This window comes from Xiphophorus hellerii, chromosome 22, assembly GCF_003331165.1.
Source record: "Xiphophorus hellerii strain 12219 chromosome 22, Xiphophorus_hellerii-4.1, whole genome shotgun sequence".
NCBI lineage: Eukaryota > Metazoa > Chordata > Actinopteri > Cyprinodontiformes > Poeciliidae > Xiphophorus > Xiphophorus hellerii.
This window is the reverse complement of record NC_045693.1, coordinates 11486873-11506823: the sequence shown is the minus strand read 5'-3', so window position 1 is coordinate 11506823 and position 19951 is coordinate 11486873. Positions and strand designations below refer to the sequence as shown.

The window sequence follows — 19951 nt, the reverse complement described above, 5'->3', positions numbered from 1 at the left end:
TGATGCCATTTGACAAAATGTAATGTTTATTGCTTGTTTTGTTAATGATGGCTGTATAATGTTTTTATGATGTAACGCACTTTGAACTGTCTGGTTGCTGAAATGTGCTATAAAAATAAACTTTACTTGACCATGAACTCTTGTTTTCCTGTCCCTACTGAAGAAAAAATGTGTTTAGGATTGTTAATTTCAGCAACGTCCACCAATCTGCGTTCACATCTGAAGGCAGCTGGTTGCACAAGATTTCATTTAGGGGTATCCGGGTAAAAGAGGGCTGAACTAAAAGTTACTCTCTCTTTCATGTCACAGCTAGGAGCTTTGTTGTGTTGGTGAATCCCATGAGATGTTACTAAATTCTTTAAAGGTTACATAACATAACAAATGTGAAAAAAGGAACTAAATACTTTCTGTAAGGACTGTATTTGGGTGGAAAGTGGATGTCAGAGTCATCAGGCATGCAGAGCGTTACACCGTTGGCCCTCGGGTTGCCCTGGGAGGTACACTTGCTCTTTTCTGACCTATTGCATGAGTAAATGTTAAACGGGGGGAGGAGAGTAGAAGGGGCTTCTCATTGACATTCCTGTTAGTTTGATGAGAAATGTGACAAAAAAAGAGAGGCTGCACCCATGGGTGCTGTCCTATAGCCAGTGATGAGCGAGCGAATCCAAATGGCAAACAAGTCAGATGTTGCCCCTATTTACAAAAGTCCATCAGAGCCAAAAATTTAACACACGACCAAAATAAAAGCTAACTCAAAAAACGGAAGAGTTTAATCTGGTATTCTGCAAACGAGTCAGCGGAAAGAAAGTGATCCACAGGGAGACTGCTCCAGTCCCTCAGATATCCAGACTGAAAGTAATGATATGATTATTTAACCATTTAGAAAGACATGTGGCTCCAAAACCCATCTGGCCTGAAATTACTTAATTTCTACTGTCTTCTCAGTGTGAGGTGGTTCCTCATTTTCAGCTTTAGGACACCTTCTAACTTATGTTTTCAAGAAGAAACCACCACAGTGGATATAAACTGTTTACACATCCCTGTTAAAATTATAGGAGATCAAGATAATTGTTCAGAACTTTCTCCACCATTGACCTGTGCAGCTCACTTTAAATGCAATCTTAAATCTGTTAGGAGGAAATACAAAATAAAAAATGAAAGCAAGTAGAGTGCTGCATCATTACAAATATAATATAAATATGCTTTTTTAATGTTTTTATATGTAGCCTGTTTTGTTTTTAAAAAGTTATCTTGATTGATGCTTAGTTGCTAATATTATATTGAATTGACTTTTGCAATAAGAGGTAGACTATATAAGATTTCTTTCCTCCAGCTACTCCTTTTCATTCAAAACTTTTGTTTAAATCACCATGTGACACATTCATTTTAAACTTCAAGTGTATTAAATAAATAATAGTAAACAACAAAATAAAATTGGACTGAACATGTACTTTGTGTTGGTTCCACTACGTGCCAGTCTATTTGGCACTTCTTGATCTGATAATATTTGTCCGCTGTTCTTTACAAGAAACTTTCAACTCTTTCTGATGATAACGTTTTCTGTTCACAACTTTTTTCAAACCGTTTTGTAGTTTAAATCTCACTCTGGTCTGCCATCTCTTTCTCCTCTTAAGTCTCCTTCAGATGATGTAATTCAAGCTTTGCGTCATGGTCATGCAGAAATCTAAAGTTCATCCTCATCCTTAGCTTTCTAGAAAAGTTTGAAGGTTTTGGGTCAACTTTGACTGGTATTTGGAACATGGCTAAGGTCCCAATGCATGATGCTGCCACCACCATGCTTCACTGTGTTTCACTTCTGGGCACAAGGAGTTTCACTTCTGATCTTAACATCATTTTTAGGCTTATTGTGAAGCTTTAAATAGCTTTTTGCTCATTTACACCAAACTTGGGTGTCATTTCAGAGAAAAGGTTCATATATTGCCACGTTTGTCCCCCATATAGTGACATTTTAAACACCATCAGTACTTGCTGGAAATTCCTGCAGACACTTAAATGTAGCTGCATGCCTCTTAGCTAGCCACTTTCTGTCACTGGTTTTTGGGGAACATTCAGTTCCCAGAAATGTGAAGTTCCAATATTTTCTTTCTCTGCTTCATGGATGTCTTTATTGTTTTCTGTGGTGTTTTGCTAAGAAAATCTCCTTCTAGCACAGCTGAACTTTATTTGGGGTTAATCAGAAGGACTTTAATAGGAGTTGAGTCTTATTCTAGATGAATTTTCTGTAAAACAAGGAGTCTCAGATGATTCATAAAAGCTATCGGTCACATTAAAGATTGAAAAAGTTCGGAAACTGAATTACCTTTCTCTCGTGATTTATCTGCATCGTAAAACCTGGCATTTTATCAAGTGTGTGTTGACTTTTTTTTTTCTCTCCACTATGTGCCTGCAACAAAATGGATTCAAAGGTCAAGGCGTTGAGTGAACGCTGCAAACATCACCCACCTATAGTCGACACCACAGTTCCAACAAAATAAAAAGCTCCAGTAAAATCCCATCTCGGTCTCAGAGCGTCAGCCCGGATCCCGGCGGCTATGGCGGCCTCGTACTCCCGCAGGAAAGAGTTGAGCTCCTGCAGGCTGATGTTGAAGGTCTCACTAAAGTTGAGGAGCGTCCCGTTCCAGCGGCCGTGAGCCCGCAGCTCCGAGGGCCTCTCTATGGCCGAGAAGACCGCAGCGCCGCACAGCAGGTACACCAGGATGAGCACGGCGAGCAGGACGAAGCGGCCGTTGTCCTCGTTCAGGTGCAGGGAGCGGCAGCCCTGCAGTCGCAGGCTGGGCATCATCCAAATTTCAGCACCACACGCGCGTCGGACAGCGACAAGCTCCACATCGAGTGCGGCGTTCAAGGGTCGGCGGGCACGCTCTGGAAGTCGCAGTCCTGCCCGTCCACTGCGCGCGGATGCAACATTTCCTCCACTTTACTTTGCGCACCACATTGTAGTTGTTTCAAAGAGTGATGATCTCCACTCCACATGCGGACGTAAGCGCGATGATCCACAAAGAGTTGAGAAGAAAAGCTCCAGGCGGGCGCAGAGTTTCATAATACACACATTCTCTTCCCACGGCTGTGTGGCAATGCAGTTGGTGGTAAGTGGACTGCAGACTGAATCCAACAAAGACCCGCGCGTCTATGTGCACCAACAGGCAGCAGTATCCTTCGAGTCCCCTGCACCAAAACCCCCCAGGTCTCCACAAAAGATAAAAAAAAGGGAGGCGTAACTTACAGATTATCCCGCTGTCGATCTTGAATAAAGTCCTGTATCCTCAGGTTTGGTGTTCTGGGAAGAGCGGAGCCGCAGTCGTTGTGTGCATGTTGTAGTGGCACGCTGAATCCCACCACAGCGCATATGGTGAGATCACTCTTCACTATAAAACGGGTCTTGTGCAGTTGGCAGAAAAAAAAGAGAGGATTCCCGCGCTTCTCTAGTTGTCTTCAGTTGGCACGGGGTGCTTTTCCCCTCCCGGACAGACTTTGTTACCTCATGCCTCGATGTGCTTTTATCAAACTCATGTTTGCATTGCGGGTACACATGCGGAAATTTGAGAAAAATATTTGAGGTAGCCAATAAAAGTCTTAACGCGGAGATAAAGACGCAGCGAAATTAAATATTCAACGGGAAGGAAGCATCTGTGCAGAAAATCTCTTAACACCAGCGACGTGAAACTGATTAATCATCAGGACAATCACATTAAAAATAAAACATCCTAAATAAGCTTGTTGTCTTAGTTTGCAAGAACTAACTTGCACAGAGCCTTGCAAAAGTATTCCACCTGAAAAGTGTGATATGCATTTGTAGTCAATACTTAGAACCCCTTTCCTCTGCTATCATAGGTGAAAGTCTTTTAGGGTTTAATCTAGAAACTGATATTTTTTCCCCATTCTTTCTGTCAAAAGTGTTTGAATCCAGTGAAATTGGATGTAGAGTCTGAACATTCTCAATTAGATTCAAGTCTGGGCTTTGACTAGATCTAAACTTCCACCTCAGTCCGTAGAGTTTTTATATAACCTCCTTGCCTGCTCTATCAGTTCAAGTGCATGTCTAGGTTTGCAGATGTGCCATACCGTATTGCTTCATAACTTCAATCTGGTTTAAACTTCTTGACCTCCGACTTGTTTAGTGCTCCTTGGTTTTCATGATGCTCTCTAGAAAACCTCTGAGGTCTTTAGAGAGTAGCTGTATTTTTTATTGAGATTAAAACAGACACAACTCTGTTAACTAATGAGGTGAAGCTTGATTATATTTACGGATAAGGCTAGAATACAAATACATGCAGCACATGTTATATTTTTGATTATTTTTCTAAAGGAAACAATGTGCTACATACCAGGTTTGTGGCTATAATGTGACAAAATATGAAAACAATTAAGAGGTGTGGTTTATTTTGAAAGGATCTATACATGTGGTAAATAAATATAGAATTTCTGTTCTCAAGATAAAAGTTGCTGCATTTTGTTTCTTTCCACTCTGGAAAAGGGTTAACAGCATCCCTCGGGGCACAAATGTGATCCACATTACGTGTGTCTTTGAACATTGGACACAGTGACATTAAGAAATTGGTTAAGTACAGATGGGTATGATCTCACCCTGATGCTGTCATCATTCAATTAATTTAAGATGAGAAGTTATGCACTAACTGTTCTTGAAGAAAGCAGCTTGGTGTGATGGGTGCTGTATGATGCACTTCTTTGTTTCCAACTGTGTCTGACTGTAAAAGGAAAAAAAAGAAATCAAGACTTTTCCCCACACAACAGATTCCCACAAAATACTTTTTTTTTATTATAGTGGTGCGCTGATTATTTCTAAATAACACACTCCTTTCTTTCTATTTGCATTGTGGTGAATAATCAATTAAGAATCAATTACCTTCCAGATGCTTGAAAAGGGTAAAGAAAACGCAAAATGGAGTAGAAACTCTTTGAAATTGTCCACATTTTTCTGAATAAATTTTGAAAAATTAAGACCACATGAAAGAAAGGCTTTGAGCAGAAAATGCAGAATCAACAGGGCTGTGACAGGAGAGCTTTCCTTCTCTAGAGGGGAAGATGGCAGCAGGGTTGCACAGGGTGGCATTATTGATTATGCTTTCTAATCTGGTTAATTGCCTTACAAATATAAAGGCTGACTGCAGAACCAGGGCACGCTCAGCACAATTATCTCAGTGACACAGCCTGTCCTTGTCAAGTTTGATCTTCACCTGAACATGCAGGAAACATTTAACAAAAGAAGATTTTAATAAGAAATTGAGTCTGTGGCCTTGAAAAATGACTTATGTATTTATTTTGATATCATAATCAATTATTTGGATCTCTATGTCATAGGCTTCATTTAAGGACAGTACATCAGCACTGGAGGTGAAAAAGCCTGAGGAGGAGTGAAAAAAATACATTTTGTTCTTTGTTTCCAGTTCCTTTTTTTTTCCCTCTTCACTCATTTTTTTCAGGGTCATGGATGGCGAAAGGGTGGGGGATAGGGGGTGATGAAGACTTTGCCAGCATGCACTGGCAGGAAGGTGGGAAAGTCATTAGGCTCTTAGAGTTGCTGTCCAGACGCTTATTCATACCTGCAGGCCATTTAGAGTCCCCAGTCCACCAGAGTGTGGGTGAGAACAAGCCTGTCTGACACAAACCAATCTGGGTTCTTTGTGTTTTCAGGGAAATAAACCACAGAGACACATTTACTTAATAACAATCTGTTCTTTTTAACTGATGCTATTTTTGAGCAAGCACACAAAGCAGCCAACACATGTTTCAGGTAATTATACTAGAACATTCGCTTCAAAATTCCCAGTGATTTAGTCTCTAAAGACGTAAAGAATAATTTATTTCACCTAACAAACTCACTGGGTTTTCTGAATCACAGAATCACTCCCCCCCCCAACTTTTAAGTTTTCTGAACTTTTAAATGAGCTACAGGATCAGTCTCAGCCTCAAGCAGATTGGACCCTCATATTTAGTAAAACAAGATATTGTCATGGTGAAGGAAACGTTAAGAAAACACACCAAAAACAAAATCCTGAATTTACACTGCTGAGCTACACTGAGTGGTATCCACAGAGGTGATTCAAGTTAGTCAGAAATATACTTAAAAGAATGATAATTCCAGGATAAAATGCGATTATTATAAATTATTTATCATTTATTTATTTACATTTAATTTTATTTAATTCCCAAAACAATCAAGCTTATAAGTTATACCTTACTAACTGGGTGAATTGTAAGGTAAAATGTAATGTAAATTGGTGTGAGAAAAACCTCTTTTGAAAGGGTTGCATTTAAAAAGTATTTAAAAAATATTTTTTACAGAATCAGTAATAGAATTGTTTAGAATGTGCAGATGTCGTCACTTTTCTGCTCAAAATTTAATAAAAAATACAGAAAAACCTGTTTGGATGAAACATGACCAAAGGCCCATACTGAATGACAGTGATCCTCAGGCCTACAGGTGAAACTGCATTAAAAGCTGACACCCTTCTTCAACAGAAAAAATATATTCCTCAGGCTCTGGAGCGCCACAAAAAACAAAACAAAAACAAAAAACCCCACAGACACTAAACACATCGCTGCTCAGAGAAAATGCAAAGAAAATGTGAATGATTACAAAAACTGCCTCAGTTTCTGAATGACATTTCTGTTGGAAACTGTAAAACTGAATCTGGTTCAAAGAATGCATTTATTTCAACACATTTTCTTGACATCCTTTGCATTTTTCTGTTAGTATTGTTATTAGTAAATGCATGAAAGAAAAATTTAAAGTGCAAACATGCACAGCATGAAGAGTTTAAATGAGTTTAAACTCTTCAAGAGTTTAAATGTATATGACAAACTTTTCCTCAAATGTGAATCAGTCATTCTACAGCAAGCAAACTGTCCTTTAACCTGGACTTATATTTTAATTCTTAAGCTATTTCAACAGAAATACTAAAATACTACAAATACATCATAAGAAATAAGGATTTTCACTGGTCAATTTCACAAATCTCAAAGTTTAATAATAATTTTAAAAAAGATGCACAGGAGAAAAAAACCCTACTTTGTGTGTTTGTTTTACAACAAATTCTGGTTTGCAGCTTCAATAATTGTGAAAAGAAAAAGACCCAGTGTAGCATTACTGGGTCTTTTGATTTGGACAGTAGGGCACCTCAATCCTAAAAGGTCCTTTACAGGAATTATAAAGGACGGGTGAGGAAGAGGGAAAGGACACAATCCTTCAGAGTGCAGCAGTAAGAGCTCCTGCAGAGAATAAAGATGAGGAGGCGAGAGGACAAGCATCCATTAAATAATTGTGTGAAGTTAAACACGCAGGGACAAGTGAGGGATTTCCCTTCAGCATTCTGAGCAAAATTTACCCTCACTGATTGAGACCATACGGTGGAATCAATCATTTTGTCACAGCTGATGGCATCCCAAACAATTTGTTTATTTTTTAACCTTTTGTGGACATCAGACACGTGGAGCAAAGTCTCCACTGAAAGCAATGCATCAATTTTACACGTGACATCCTTATAATTTGACGTATCTGGGTGTTTGTTTTTCCTTTTGTTCTCATGTTTGTTACTTACTAAGGAGTATTCTGGGCTGACAAATTCTCCCTCCGTCTACATGCTTGTCCTACAGGTCATTTACCCTTTTGGTGATTTTTGCATGGATTTGCAACAAATGAAAAGCGACTCCCAACTCATCCCACAATGAATGGCTCACCAGCAAGAATCAAATTACTTTTCCACCTCGACAACAACAGTTCCTCCAGGAAATCCTGAGGGGCAAATTATTTTGGAGGGGTTGGTTTAATGCGTCTCATTCAGCTCACTTTCCTTTTATTTCGCTAAAGAAAAGTATCCTGTCGGCCACTCTCAGCGTCTCAGCAGTGGGTCGACGTGATTCCTGTTCAGCAACAGGTTATTTTCTAATCTTCACACTACCTGCTGTGCATTTTTGTCTCGGAAAGGGTAAATCTGTTTTGGCTGTGATATGAAGAAGAATTGTGTGTTTAAAAAGATGCAAAAACTGGTGTTTGCTATTGACGTGTTTGGAAACTATTGGAGACTAAGAATGGATCTTAACTTGAACATTTTAAAAAAGGTAAAGACACTTTAGCTTTTTAATTATAATTGTGAGTTTTACAAAATCTGGCAGCCTCCCCACTACCCTGTAATGTTTAGCTCCTCTCCCCTCTTCCAACTTTAATGCCCACTTTACTCTGATTTGTTTGTTTGTTGGTCACTAGCGGCAGACTGAAGCACAGCTGATCATTTTTATTACAATTGTGAATAGCTGCTAAAATGTTCTAATGAGAAACAAACTCCAGGCAGCTTGTTGTCTTTTGGAGAAGCAAACAGATCCCTTCATTTTCTTCATTTTGGACTGTGTCTCTCTGTAACAGTTTTTTTTATCCTCAAGCATCTAAAGAGTTAAAAAAAAGAAGTCACAAAGTGCATATCTGTCTGTTTGCATGGCTTTATGCAACATGTTCATTAAGAGGACTCTCCAGAGCAGTCCAAGCTTTTCATACATCATCTAAAGCCAAGGCTTTGAAGAGGATCTTGTAGCATATTTCTCTTGATTAATCACTCTGGACAGTCGCCCGCTCCAAACCTGGAGGCGGGCCTCCTGAGTAGCAGCTCCAGGCTGTTGTGGTTCATGGGATTTCTCCTACTTTTCAAACCTGTTTACTTTCCCTGCAGTTCTCAAATCTGAAGGGCAGCCAGAGGCAAAAGGTTAAAAACAAACATTCACTTCTGTGAAATTTCTTCATGTTTGCTCACCCCTCTCTGGGCTGCACTTTACTTCTAATAAATGAGACCTGATTGTTGTCTCTTTATCAACAGTTCACATCCTTGGCTGCTGATCATGAAACTCTTTTATGCGGTGACTGCCCTTTTACTAAAAACATTCATTTTCTAATAAGAATCTATATAACTGATATGTTTACAAATTACTTTTAGTTTGAGCTGCAGCTTGTTTTTTAGTGTCTGAGCCAAATGAAGTAGAATGCTTCACCACTACTGATTGGATATAAATATTTTAACTTCTCTACCCTTCTTCAGCTATGTAGCAGTAGCTTGAAGGACAAATAGAAATGCTTTGATAATCTAAATCTTTAGCAAATTAACATGTCAGAGTCAAGTGAATAAGGAAACAAAATAACTTTTCTTTTGAAATTTGGGAGGGTGCAAGAAACTGAAAGAGGCAACCTACCTCCAAGACAACGACTCTAAATATACGGCCAAGTCAAAGTTCAGAAATAAATATAACAGAATATGCAGCAGGAAAAAATAAAGTATGGTTAATCAGTATGGACAGTCTTAGTCAAATCTGATCCATTTTGCAAAGAAGAATGGAGAAAAATGTTGGTGTCTGGCTTTGTAAGGCGATGAAAGGATGTTCACACAAAGTATTTGGGGTTATTCATATAAGCTGAAAGTATAAGAACAAAAATATTTCTCTTCACAGTCATGCAGTCGCCTGTGTTGAAAGAAAAATAATTAAAATAGATAGAAGATTGAGGTTTAAATGTGACAAAATGTGAAAAAGGTTAAAGAAATCTTAGAAATCCTCTTTGAGAGATTCTTTGTTCCCTCAACACATTTCTTTCACTTTCATTATTTTCATATTATATAGCTGACATGTTATAAGCTGAATTTTATTACAAACATCATGGCTCTAGGTAAAAACAAAATCTAAGACTGGTTACTTTTCAGCTTTTACAAGCTTTTTTGTTTGTTTTTTTTTTTACCCATAAACACCTCATATCATCCAAACAACGTAGCAGACTGATCTGCAGTAATTTAATCTTAGCATAATATAGATGCTTGCTAATGATGCATAGTCAGAGTCTCTTAAAACCTGATGATCTGAAACACTGAGGCCTAACAGGAGTGAAGGAAATCTGTCTCTGCCCACAGCTCATTTATCATGATCACGGTTGCCTATAGGTTTTCTCTCGCTCCATAAGGTCTCTGTGTTTCAACACTTTCCCAAACTTTCTGAATTGAGGTCTTGTGTGGCTGATCCCATTACTGCGCGTTACAGTACACACACATAAAGTCGCACACTTGCATTTGTAAGCACACAAACACCATTTCCAAAAAGAAAGAAAACGATTTTTGATCCAATTGAACATTCATTCCTTTGCTTGTTGTTGGAAAATAAAATAATTGCAAACTGAAATTTGCTAACTGAACAGAGACCAAGGGGGAAAAAACTCAGTATATTAAAGCAGATTCAGTAAAGTGTGAAAGTTTGTCAGTCAGCAGACTGTGACATTCCAGCACAGTCTCACAATGTTGATATAGAAATGGTGACAAAACATTTTTCTTCATCTCCCAGGGCAAAGTTTGTCAGAATACATGATGCTGACATTTATTCTCTCACTATTATGTAACGATGAGGTAAATAATATATTACACAGAAAAAATAGGCTTTCCACTGATGAGGAGAAATGCAGGTTTGGTCTGATTATAATTAAAATAATTTTTCTGGGATGTAAATTTATGACTTATTCTGATGTTTTCACATTTGCATTAGTGCCTCTTTTGTGATTATTTTTGTATCTTGGTTGTTTTTTGGATTAATCTTATTTTGGTAATGTCTCCTCACTGTTCCTCTTGTAGCCTTTGATTTTCGATTTTCAAGGAAAACGTTATATTTAAGATCACAATTATATATGAGACCAAAAGAAAATTAATATAGAAACATGGATAAACACATTATAATTAGTATTTTATTTAACCTTTGGGAATGTTTTCAACTGCATTGAATTTTCTTTTTCCTTTGAAATGAAATAAATATAATAAAATCATGATAATTGATGCACATAGCATCATTTTACAGCACAATCGATTGAGGTAACTATTTTAGGTAAATATGTTATACAAATGCTGTGTATATCAAAATTACTTAGAAATAATCTAATTACAGATTAGATTTTGTAATTTGACGCCTTGCAATTGGGCCTCTTTCTTTTTAAGAGGCTCCACACTACCTTCAGCACATTATCATAACAACGTTTCTCCATTTTGTCATTTCCAGTCATTCTTAGGAGCGTTGGACTGAGAAGTAAATTACATATTAAGCTCAACAAACTCGTAGCTCCACCAGGGGTTTGCTAATTGCTGCTCCTGCTGCTGCTAGTCTTAAGGAGCTAACAGGGAACAGCGAGGGTGCTTTGTGAGGCAGAAACCCGACTGGAGACTGCAGCTTCAAGCTTCATTAGGGAATAACATTATAGCATGATAACTAATGTAATCATGCTATAATATGATATAGCTTATTTAAAGCTTATTTTTAAATAAGCTTTAAAAAGTTTGTTTTGCATAATACTCCCCCCTTAAAGTAGAAAAATACTTATTGAGCTCCATTCACTAGATGAATCTTCAATAAACATTTAAACCATGTTTTCACATCTCAGGTTGGACTTTAACATGATGCAAACCGTGTTTGCTCCAAGGCAGATGTTTAAGATTTTTGTTCTGCTGACAAATACCGCATTTATTGGCCATAATGAGATTACAGTTTCTTTCTTCTTCTAATGGCTCGACTGTTTCAGTCCTGCCTCCATGAGCTCCAGCAGTGAGGAATCAGAGCGACCAGCAGGGCTGCTCTCATCCTCTGCCACAAAGCAGCATTTTACTACCACCAGCATGGTCATCAGAGCTCAGATCGACAGCTCTTCCTGCCTCATCACCAGACCAAACCTTTTCTCTTCCCTCGTGGACGCAGTGAGGAGGCTAGAGACATTTTCAATGACAGGAGTGATGACTAATCACATTATTAGCAACAGATGAGCTGCTATCTGTGGCAGCTGATGCCTTATTGTATAAAAAACATGAAAGTGGATCTAATTGGACACATATGCATATCAGTGCAGAAGCTAATTGGAACTTGCTTGATATAATTCATGAATAAATAAGATAAGTGACTAACTTTGGCTCAGTTATTATGCCTGTCTTGGATACAGGCACAGCAGCATCCTAATACATCTGCATAATAAAGGTGAAGAAGATCCCAGGCTGTTTTCTGGTTTCATAATGACAAGGTCGAACATGAGTCAATACATAATAGCTCAGTCAGGGAGAAAATCTCAACAATGTTTAAGATAAAAAGAACAATCTTACGAAAATTGCTCTTGTTTTTAGCTTACATTTTAGTAGCTTATTTAATTGAGTAAATTTTATTTTTTGCTTGTTTTGTGTGTTTGTGATCTTGTTTGTTTTATCAATTCAGTTTGCTCTTGTAAATGATATCTTGGATCTCAGTGAGACAACCAGTAAAAATAGGTAGAAATGGTTAAAATATTTGAATGTTCTAGTTTTCCCTCTAACCCGAGGTAAAGCAACGTTTGAGACTGCTTAGAGTCGCCTGTTGCCCTTAAAGTCCTGAGAGTAATTTAATTCATACAGGAAATCCATCAGTATTGCTTATGCTTAAAACATTTAAAGCCTGAAATTTATGTTATAAAAGTCACTATTTAAAAAGCTAAATCAATCTTTTTTCTGCTTTACTTTGAGCTGAGAGAACAGTTTATGCACACCACAACTGTTTGCAAATAGATCAGCGAGTTGTTGCTCATTTTCAGTGGCTGCAAGTGAACGCCACATTAAACTTGGAATCTCCCTACTGACTCGTGCATCCATATGGACACGACTGCAAAAGAAATTAGCAAGTCGGAGCAATAATTCCCTTATTATTCATTGTAGTCTCTTTATAAAACACACAAGGACATCCCTGGATTATATGGCTTCTCTTTTAATAGCTTAACATTGCAGCTCAGTAAATGTATGTTTTACATTTTGTTGGCACAAAGGATAATAGGGTGAAAATGGTGAAATGATTTATACATTGCAAGGCTTCCTCACATCTGTGATTTGATTTATGAGCAGGTTGTGTAAAAAGCATCCATTTTACTGTGCCTCAAAACCATACACTGCTTTGTTGCTCATTACATTAACATATAATTTAGGATAAATCTTTTTCAAAGGTTACAAATGCTTTTGGTTTGTGAAAATGTGTTTGTAACCTGTAAATTTCATTTCTAAAACATTAACTAGGCATCAGACTTTGAAGTTAATCTCCATGTTGAGAGCTACAGATCATAACTACACTTAGTCTATGTAAAAAGCCAGGCATGGAAACTAAACATTAAAAGCACCAAAAAGATAAAAATATAAAACTATCTTTGATGTAATCACTCTCAAAAGCCTCCTGGTGATTTAAAAACAGCTACTGAAATTATGATGAAACTCTTTTTATTTATTAATTAATGCAGCTTATTTAAGTCATGAGTAATATGTAGTGATTACAGCCTTAAATGAGATTACAGACAGATTGTGCTGTGAAATATGACTGCTTGTGCTTTTATAACTTTTTTTTTTTACCAAATAAATTTAAATAAACTCTAATGAAGTTTGAAAATAGACAAAGTTATAAAGGAAGTTGTGTAGATCTGAGATTTTATGTGCATTAGATGCTATGAGGTGCTAAAAAGCAAATCAAGATGAAGTGATAATGGATAAATAAAAATACTTGGTATTTAGCAATACCCTCAATGCTAAATATTATTAAGGTAGAAAACTGTCATTTAGTCACCCGTAAGGTTAAGGGAACAGAAAAATGTGAAAACTCAGCTGTGACTCAGTGTTTTAGATAAAAGCAGCTAACTTGGTCAGACCTGACAGGACGGGTCAGATAAGACACTCCGGCCGGCTTATCAGTTCTTACTCTCACACAAGTGTGAACACAGAGAGTATGGTTCCCTCGCTGCATATTGTTAGTAACATTAACATCAGTTAATGCAGTTTATTTAAGTCTGGATGATCATCATTAATAATGAAGAGGTGTATCTATTCGGGACATGGATCGGTTATGTCATATTATGGTTGCATGTATTGCATCTCTTATGTATCTATTTAAGACAAAATATTGTGTCTGCTTTGACTTGATTCTTCAGATAAATCATCTGAACAGGAATCAGCTGATTTTTATCTTCCATAATTAAACTAATGTGCAAAATTTACAAAGACTTAACACTTTATATTGCTTTATTTTTACACACTGTCCTTTAAAATCTCACTCTCCATCCTCATGTGGCATCACTGGGGAATTTAAACAATTAGCTAACCTCATTCCCAGCACACCTCACAAAATTCAAACACATGGAGATTAAACTCTGTTCTTTTAAACGCCACATATTCAAGTTTTATTTTTGTAAAAACTAATGTCGGTACCTCCAAGAAGCTAGATCAATTTTATTCTTCTTCACACCTCCCTTATGTAAAATTATGATATATTGGTGTTGATGAAACAAAAGGAACTGACAAAAGAAACAACAATAATGTCTCTGGGGTGACTGAGCAGCTCTGTGTGAACCCAACGCTGCAATATTATGCCTGATAACAACTTTTGCTGCACTGCAAAAGACTGCAGTTTAACTCTTTACCGTCGCATTCTCTCAGCTTATATGCGTCATCACAAGAGACTCTGGCTTGCATGCAGCAATGCAAATTGCCGCCACAGACTTACACAGAAGAGATCTGGGAGGCACTGGTGTGATCATTAAACTCTGTGCTCCACCATTTTGCTCAGATTTCATAAATGTGAGTCTAAGATTTAACTCTTACACAAAGTAATCTTGAAAGAAAACATCAGTGTGGAAAGATCTTGGCTAAAGGTAATTTGCCGCACAGTACAGACCAGGATTCATTAAAGTGACATTATGCCACATGATGTGCAGAATAGTTGCCAGTGCTGCCAAAATTGAGAAAAGCTATTATTAAACTCATAAATAGCTACAAGCTTAACACAGGCAGCCCACTTCTGCGGCAACCATTTTGGCGCTCTCTACAAGATTTATCTTAGGTTAGAAATGATCTACCAACTTCCACGACAATAAATTAAACAACTATACATTTGTCATCAGGTTTTAGTTGTTAGGAAAGCAGTCTTGTTTTTGCTCTTTGTATGTTTTTCTCTTCTGTTCCTCGTCTGTCATCAGCTGATTCACAAACACCTGTTCCTAATTAACAGGAAGTGCTGTTTTACAAACCGAGTAGATGGATTGGACATGACACCATGAGGCTGCTGCACAGTCCCAGGACCCTTGTTAGCATATAAAGATAAACATCTGCATTTTCTTTACACTAGGAAAGGACCTGCTGTTAAAATTGTACAATTTGTTTCACAGCTGTGACTCATCTGCTCAGTTTAATGGAGGAGTGCCATTTATTCCTGTCGCCTCTGAGCTTTCTCCCCTTTCACTTGAGACTTATTTCAGGTAGGGGTTAAAATATTCCACTGAGAAATGGGACACTCCTCTGAGAAGCTGATATGTTTTCACTAATTTGTTGTATGTGGACTCACAGTAAGTGGTTCATAGCTCATGTGTATTTTGTAAACAAGATTCAGTCCTGCAGTATAACTGTAATCTTGCCTGGAAGAACAAAATATTGGAGATAATATGTTGTCTTCTAGTTCTTCTGACAACTTACTTTAAACTGAGAAAATCATGTTTTTTTTGTTGCTTTATTTGCTTAGGAGAAATTAAAATATTAAGAAAATTAAGCTTATAGTGATGATAGTAAAATATTTCAAACCAAGGTGTATGTTGTTTTTACTGACTTTTTATACTTGGAATCGATATGAAAGTAATTACTGTAACTTTAAATTAACCTAGAAAATGCTTCTAACTCTGCCCTCTTACTGAAGAAAGGCCCATTATGGTTCATGCAAAATTTCAATTTCTGTGGAAGCAGCTCAGATTCATATCATCCAATAAAACCAGCAGATCTGCATAATTTCTTACTTGTTTTAGTCTTTTAAAACATGGTGCAAAATCTTATTCAGTCTGTCAAATACAGGTGTGTTAGGATGCAGGGGACACGCCGGTTCAAAGCGTTTACAATTCTCACATTTCTGAACATTAATGTAGCTATGACAAAATACCAGTATTTGGGATTCACACAACATGCAAATGTTAAAATTTCTTTTATGAATTGCGTAGCAAAACACAAAAAGCCTGCAGTAATAGAAATTATTTACAGTAGATCAGTGACTTCACTGATACTTTAAATCAGAAATCTACGAGCCTCATACCTGTTGAAAAATCAGTCAGGACATGTTCTTGGGATTATGTAAATATGCCAGTTTTTAGATGGTTCAAACCTCACAAAATGTTATTATTATTATTATTATTATTATTGTTATTATTATTATTATTATTATTATTATTATTATTGTTATTATTAATATTTTAGGCCACATAGCTTTAACTGACCTACTTGTGTAAAGAGAAAACTTACACATTCACAGCATTCTGTAGCAGATTTTCCGAATCTCATTTTTTTGTCTGAAAAACCTTATGTGTATTACTTTCGTTTCTGAGTCCCTTTATTTTTCATAAATACAAAAGCTTCTATTTAATGAAATGCAATAATTCTCTTCTTGTAATTATTTAATGGGTTTCTGTCTTTAAAACCCCAGAAATGGAAATGAAATTGTGATTTAATCATCCATCCATTCATTTTCTGTAGCTGCTTATTCCTGCAGAATTGCAGGGAGGCTGGCGTCTATCTCCAGCGGTCACAGACTGAGAGACCTTGGACAGATCGCAAAGCCATCACAGGTGATATAATCATATATCTATATATATATATATACTATATATATATGTTTTTTTTTTTTTTTTTCAGTATTTATAAACCTGAGCAAGCTCTGTTTTTTTTCTGTTTTTTTTTTTGGAAAGGCTATGTGGGTTTGACAGTTCATAGAAAAAATGATTGGAAGTTTTTGGATTATAAAGCTAATTGAAGGCTGATTTAAACGTAATTTCTTGTGTTGTTTTCAGTCGTATTTCTATTTATGCTGGCCTCCATTCAACTTCTTCACCTCTGCAGCTAGATCAGTCAGATGCTCTTGAAGACTATATGTTTGCTGCTTTCAGCTGGTTATCAAAATGCATGGCTCCCCTCTTCACTGTGCAGTTCTTCTCCATATGCCAATGGCAGACACATGGCCAGAAACTACTTCTGAAATAGGCTCTCAAAGCTGGCACAGCCCTGTAGTGACAGGATGTAGAAGCACATAACAACCAGATGATTACACCATGGGAGATGGGAAAAGCTGAGCAGGATCTACCAGTCTACTAGCCTTTATCCTTAAATCCATCTGTTTTTTAAAGACTCGTTTCCATAACCTTAGTTCATGACTGGCAGCTTTTCACTTCAATACAAAATAAGGAAAAAGAAATGTGAGCGGTGGCGGGGAGAGAAAAAAAAAATATTATCTGTGCCTAAGGAAAAGGACAGAGAAAGAGCTTCTAAAGCAAGCAACAACAGAGATGTTATACATAAATGTTTAATCAGTGTGGTTCCCTAAAGAGATACAATTAGGCATGAAGCAATTTAATGAGACTATGCAGGGTTTTGGGTCCAGAAACAGGAAATGTAAGGTTGGGCTTCAGTTCTGGATTTTGGCCACACACCTATTGTATCAGTAAAAGCCTTTATCCTGTTCAGATCCTGCTGTCTGTAGCCGCTACCATTTCAAATGAAATGCCTCTGGGAAAATACTTCTAACAATGGATAACAAATTAATTGTTTCATTGGCAATTTTGACTTTGACATGCTTCAGTTCTTGGCACCACTCAAAAAATACATCCTTGCTAAATGTTAAGTTAGTTTACAGCAAACTTATTTTCATATTTATGTTCTACTTTATCTTGATCTTTCACATGTAAAATCAATAAAATACATTGAAGTTTTTCGCTGTATGTAGCCAAAACACAGAAAAGAATCATGTTCTGTGAGTTTTTGTTAATTACTAACAACAAATTACTTACTGCTCTGGCTGATTCAAAAAGAAGAGAAGTTGTAGCAAATTCTTAGTCAACTATACACCACTCAGAACACATTCAAAAAAATCTAACAATTTTGCTGTTTGTTGTTCCAGAGAAATGCCAGGAGAACTTCAATAACCGATTCTTCTCCTTTGACTTTATATCCCTGAGCTGAATGCCAGAGTGTGAAGCATTAGCTGCTGCACAGTAAAGGGGAGTGGCATCAAGTTGCCGTTAACCACCCATAGTTTGCACTCACTGTACCAGCCGGCCGTCAGAGATCAACCCCGCTCTCCGATGGGTGGCTGCTGAGTCACCCCGCTGAGTGGAAAGCGTTAGATTCAAAACACTGAAATGTAAATCACATCGTCGTTTTCATTTTTAAAGGAATTGCAGCTTAAGATTGCAAGATCCATACTCCCTCCAAAGCTGGAAGACAAGTGTGACTCAGAGACTCAGATATCTCCACATGGCCAGATCCCAGAAGAGGAAAAATACCACCTATTTAAACCGTGACTCATGCCTACAATGTGATCTTCTCCATCAACTTCTCTGTCTGTTGCTGTTTTCATTGCATTACCCGAGGACACTATGACTCAGGAGAGCAAGATGCATGCTCTATTTTTAGATGTGCATCGATATGAGATTAATATGACCCATCAGAGTGCTGGGACTTCAACACAGATCATATACATAACAAAAGCATTTTGATGTGTGTGCAATACACTGCAACAAAAAGAGCAGGTGAAGATGGATTATAACGTAAAGATGCTATTAATCATAAGTTTAGTGTGGTTATCACTTCATAAAATATCACTTCTGTAGTTATTTTGATCATTTAAGTAATATTTATTCATTAAATGTTGCATATTTGCATTTGAAAGACCTAGCATTTTAAATAGTCTTTGTTTTTATCTCTTTTTCTTCTTAAAAATATAGCAATATACTGTTGGATTACTGATATTAAAGTATGAGTGTTTTAAATTTGCTTTCCATTGCACTAAATCTTCTTTGTGCTCAGCAAAAAATGTGAAAAAAGGAAGCATGGGAAGAGATACTTTGGTTCTTAAGACGCTATCATTTGGACCTCATTCAACAGCTTTGCAGTGGAAAAACTGGCACTGATGCCTATAACGAGGAAAAGAGGCATTAATTACCACACAGTAAGCTGCAAAGGTTGCAACACTGAGTAACACCGTAGATTTTTTATGCAATATTAACTTTGAGTGTTAAAAATAATTAAGGTTCTATCATAAAGAAAACAAAGACCACCATAAATTTAGATACTGTATGCAAGATAAAGGAAATTTTGTTAGATGTGCTTTCAGCTGGCCTGAAGGAAAATCTCAGCATGGTATGATTAAGCAGCGCCCTCTTCTGGACAAATGAGACTGCAGTATGAATCCACACTGCATCTTCTTTATTGTGCTTGTTTAAACTCCTTACTTATTATGCCGATACTTTGTGTACAAAAATATAAAAATGGACAAACGCATAGATTAGATGCTTACTTTTTCATATATAAATATATGAAAAAGTAAGGTGATTCTCCATCCCGGTCTCAGGACTTTTGAGGTCTCTGATGGGTTTTCTTTCAAGACTGAACAGTATTCAGCTCCATCCAACTTCCTATAAACTCTGATCAGTGTCCCTGCCAAAGAAATGTGTGACTATTGAATGTTCAGTGTTATGTGCTCTGTTGCTTTTTCTACCACACATAGCACAGACCAAATATTTACTTTTGTTGTAATCTGATCAGAGCGCCATCTTCCAACTTTTGCTGAGTTCCCCAATGACATTTGGCAAACTGCAAGTAAAATTTTATATGGCTTTCTTACAGGAAGAACGTTTTTTTCTTCCTGTAATTTATTAAATATATAATTTTATTTCATAAATTATATATTTCTGGAGTGCATGACAAGCACATATTAATCAACCTCACCTCTGGATCACTATAGCTCATCCAGGCCTCTTGGTTTTTTCAAAAGTGTCATTAATTTTACTCTGAACTCATTTATAGATGCACATACTTATTTTTATTTTTATTTGATCTTATATTTTATATTTTTTAGTTAGGTCATATTTAAATAGCATATATAAGTA

The 19951-nt window shown here is 37.0% G+C and overlaps 1 protein-coding gene across 1 annotated transcript in view; it reads right to left on the bottom strand.

The window, feature by feature from the left end:
- kcnk12 (potassium channel, subfamily K, member 12) overlaps nucleotides 1–3587 on the bottom strand; it is a 37745-nt gene extending 34158 nt beyond the window's left edge. Inside the window, exon 1 of the mRNA XM_032554076.1 lies at nucleotides 2464–3587. Within this exon, the coding sequence (XP_032409967.1) occupies nucleotides 2464–2803 (340 nt within the window). The 5' untranslated portion in view covers nucleotides 2804–3587. The remainder of the gene's footprint in view (nucleotides 1–2463) is intronic.
- Nucleotides 3588–19951: the final 16364 nt, after the last annotated feature.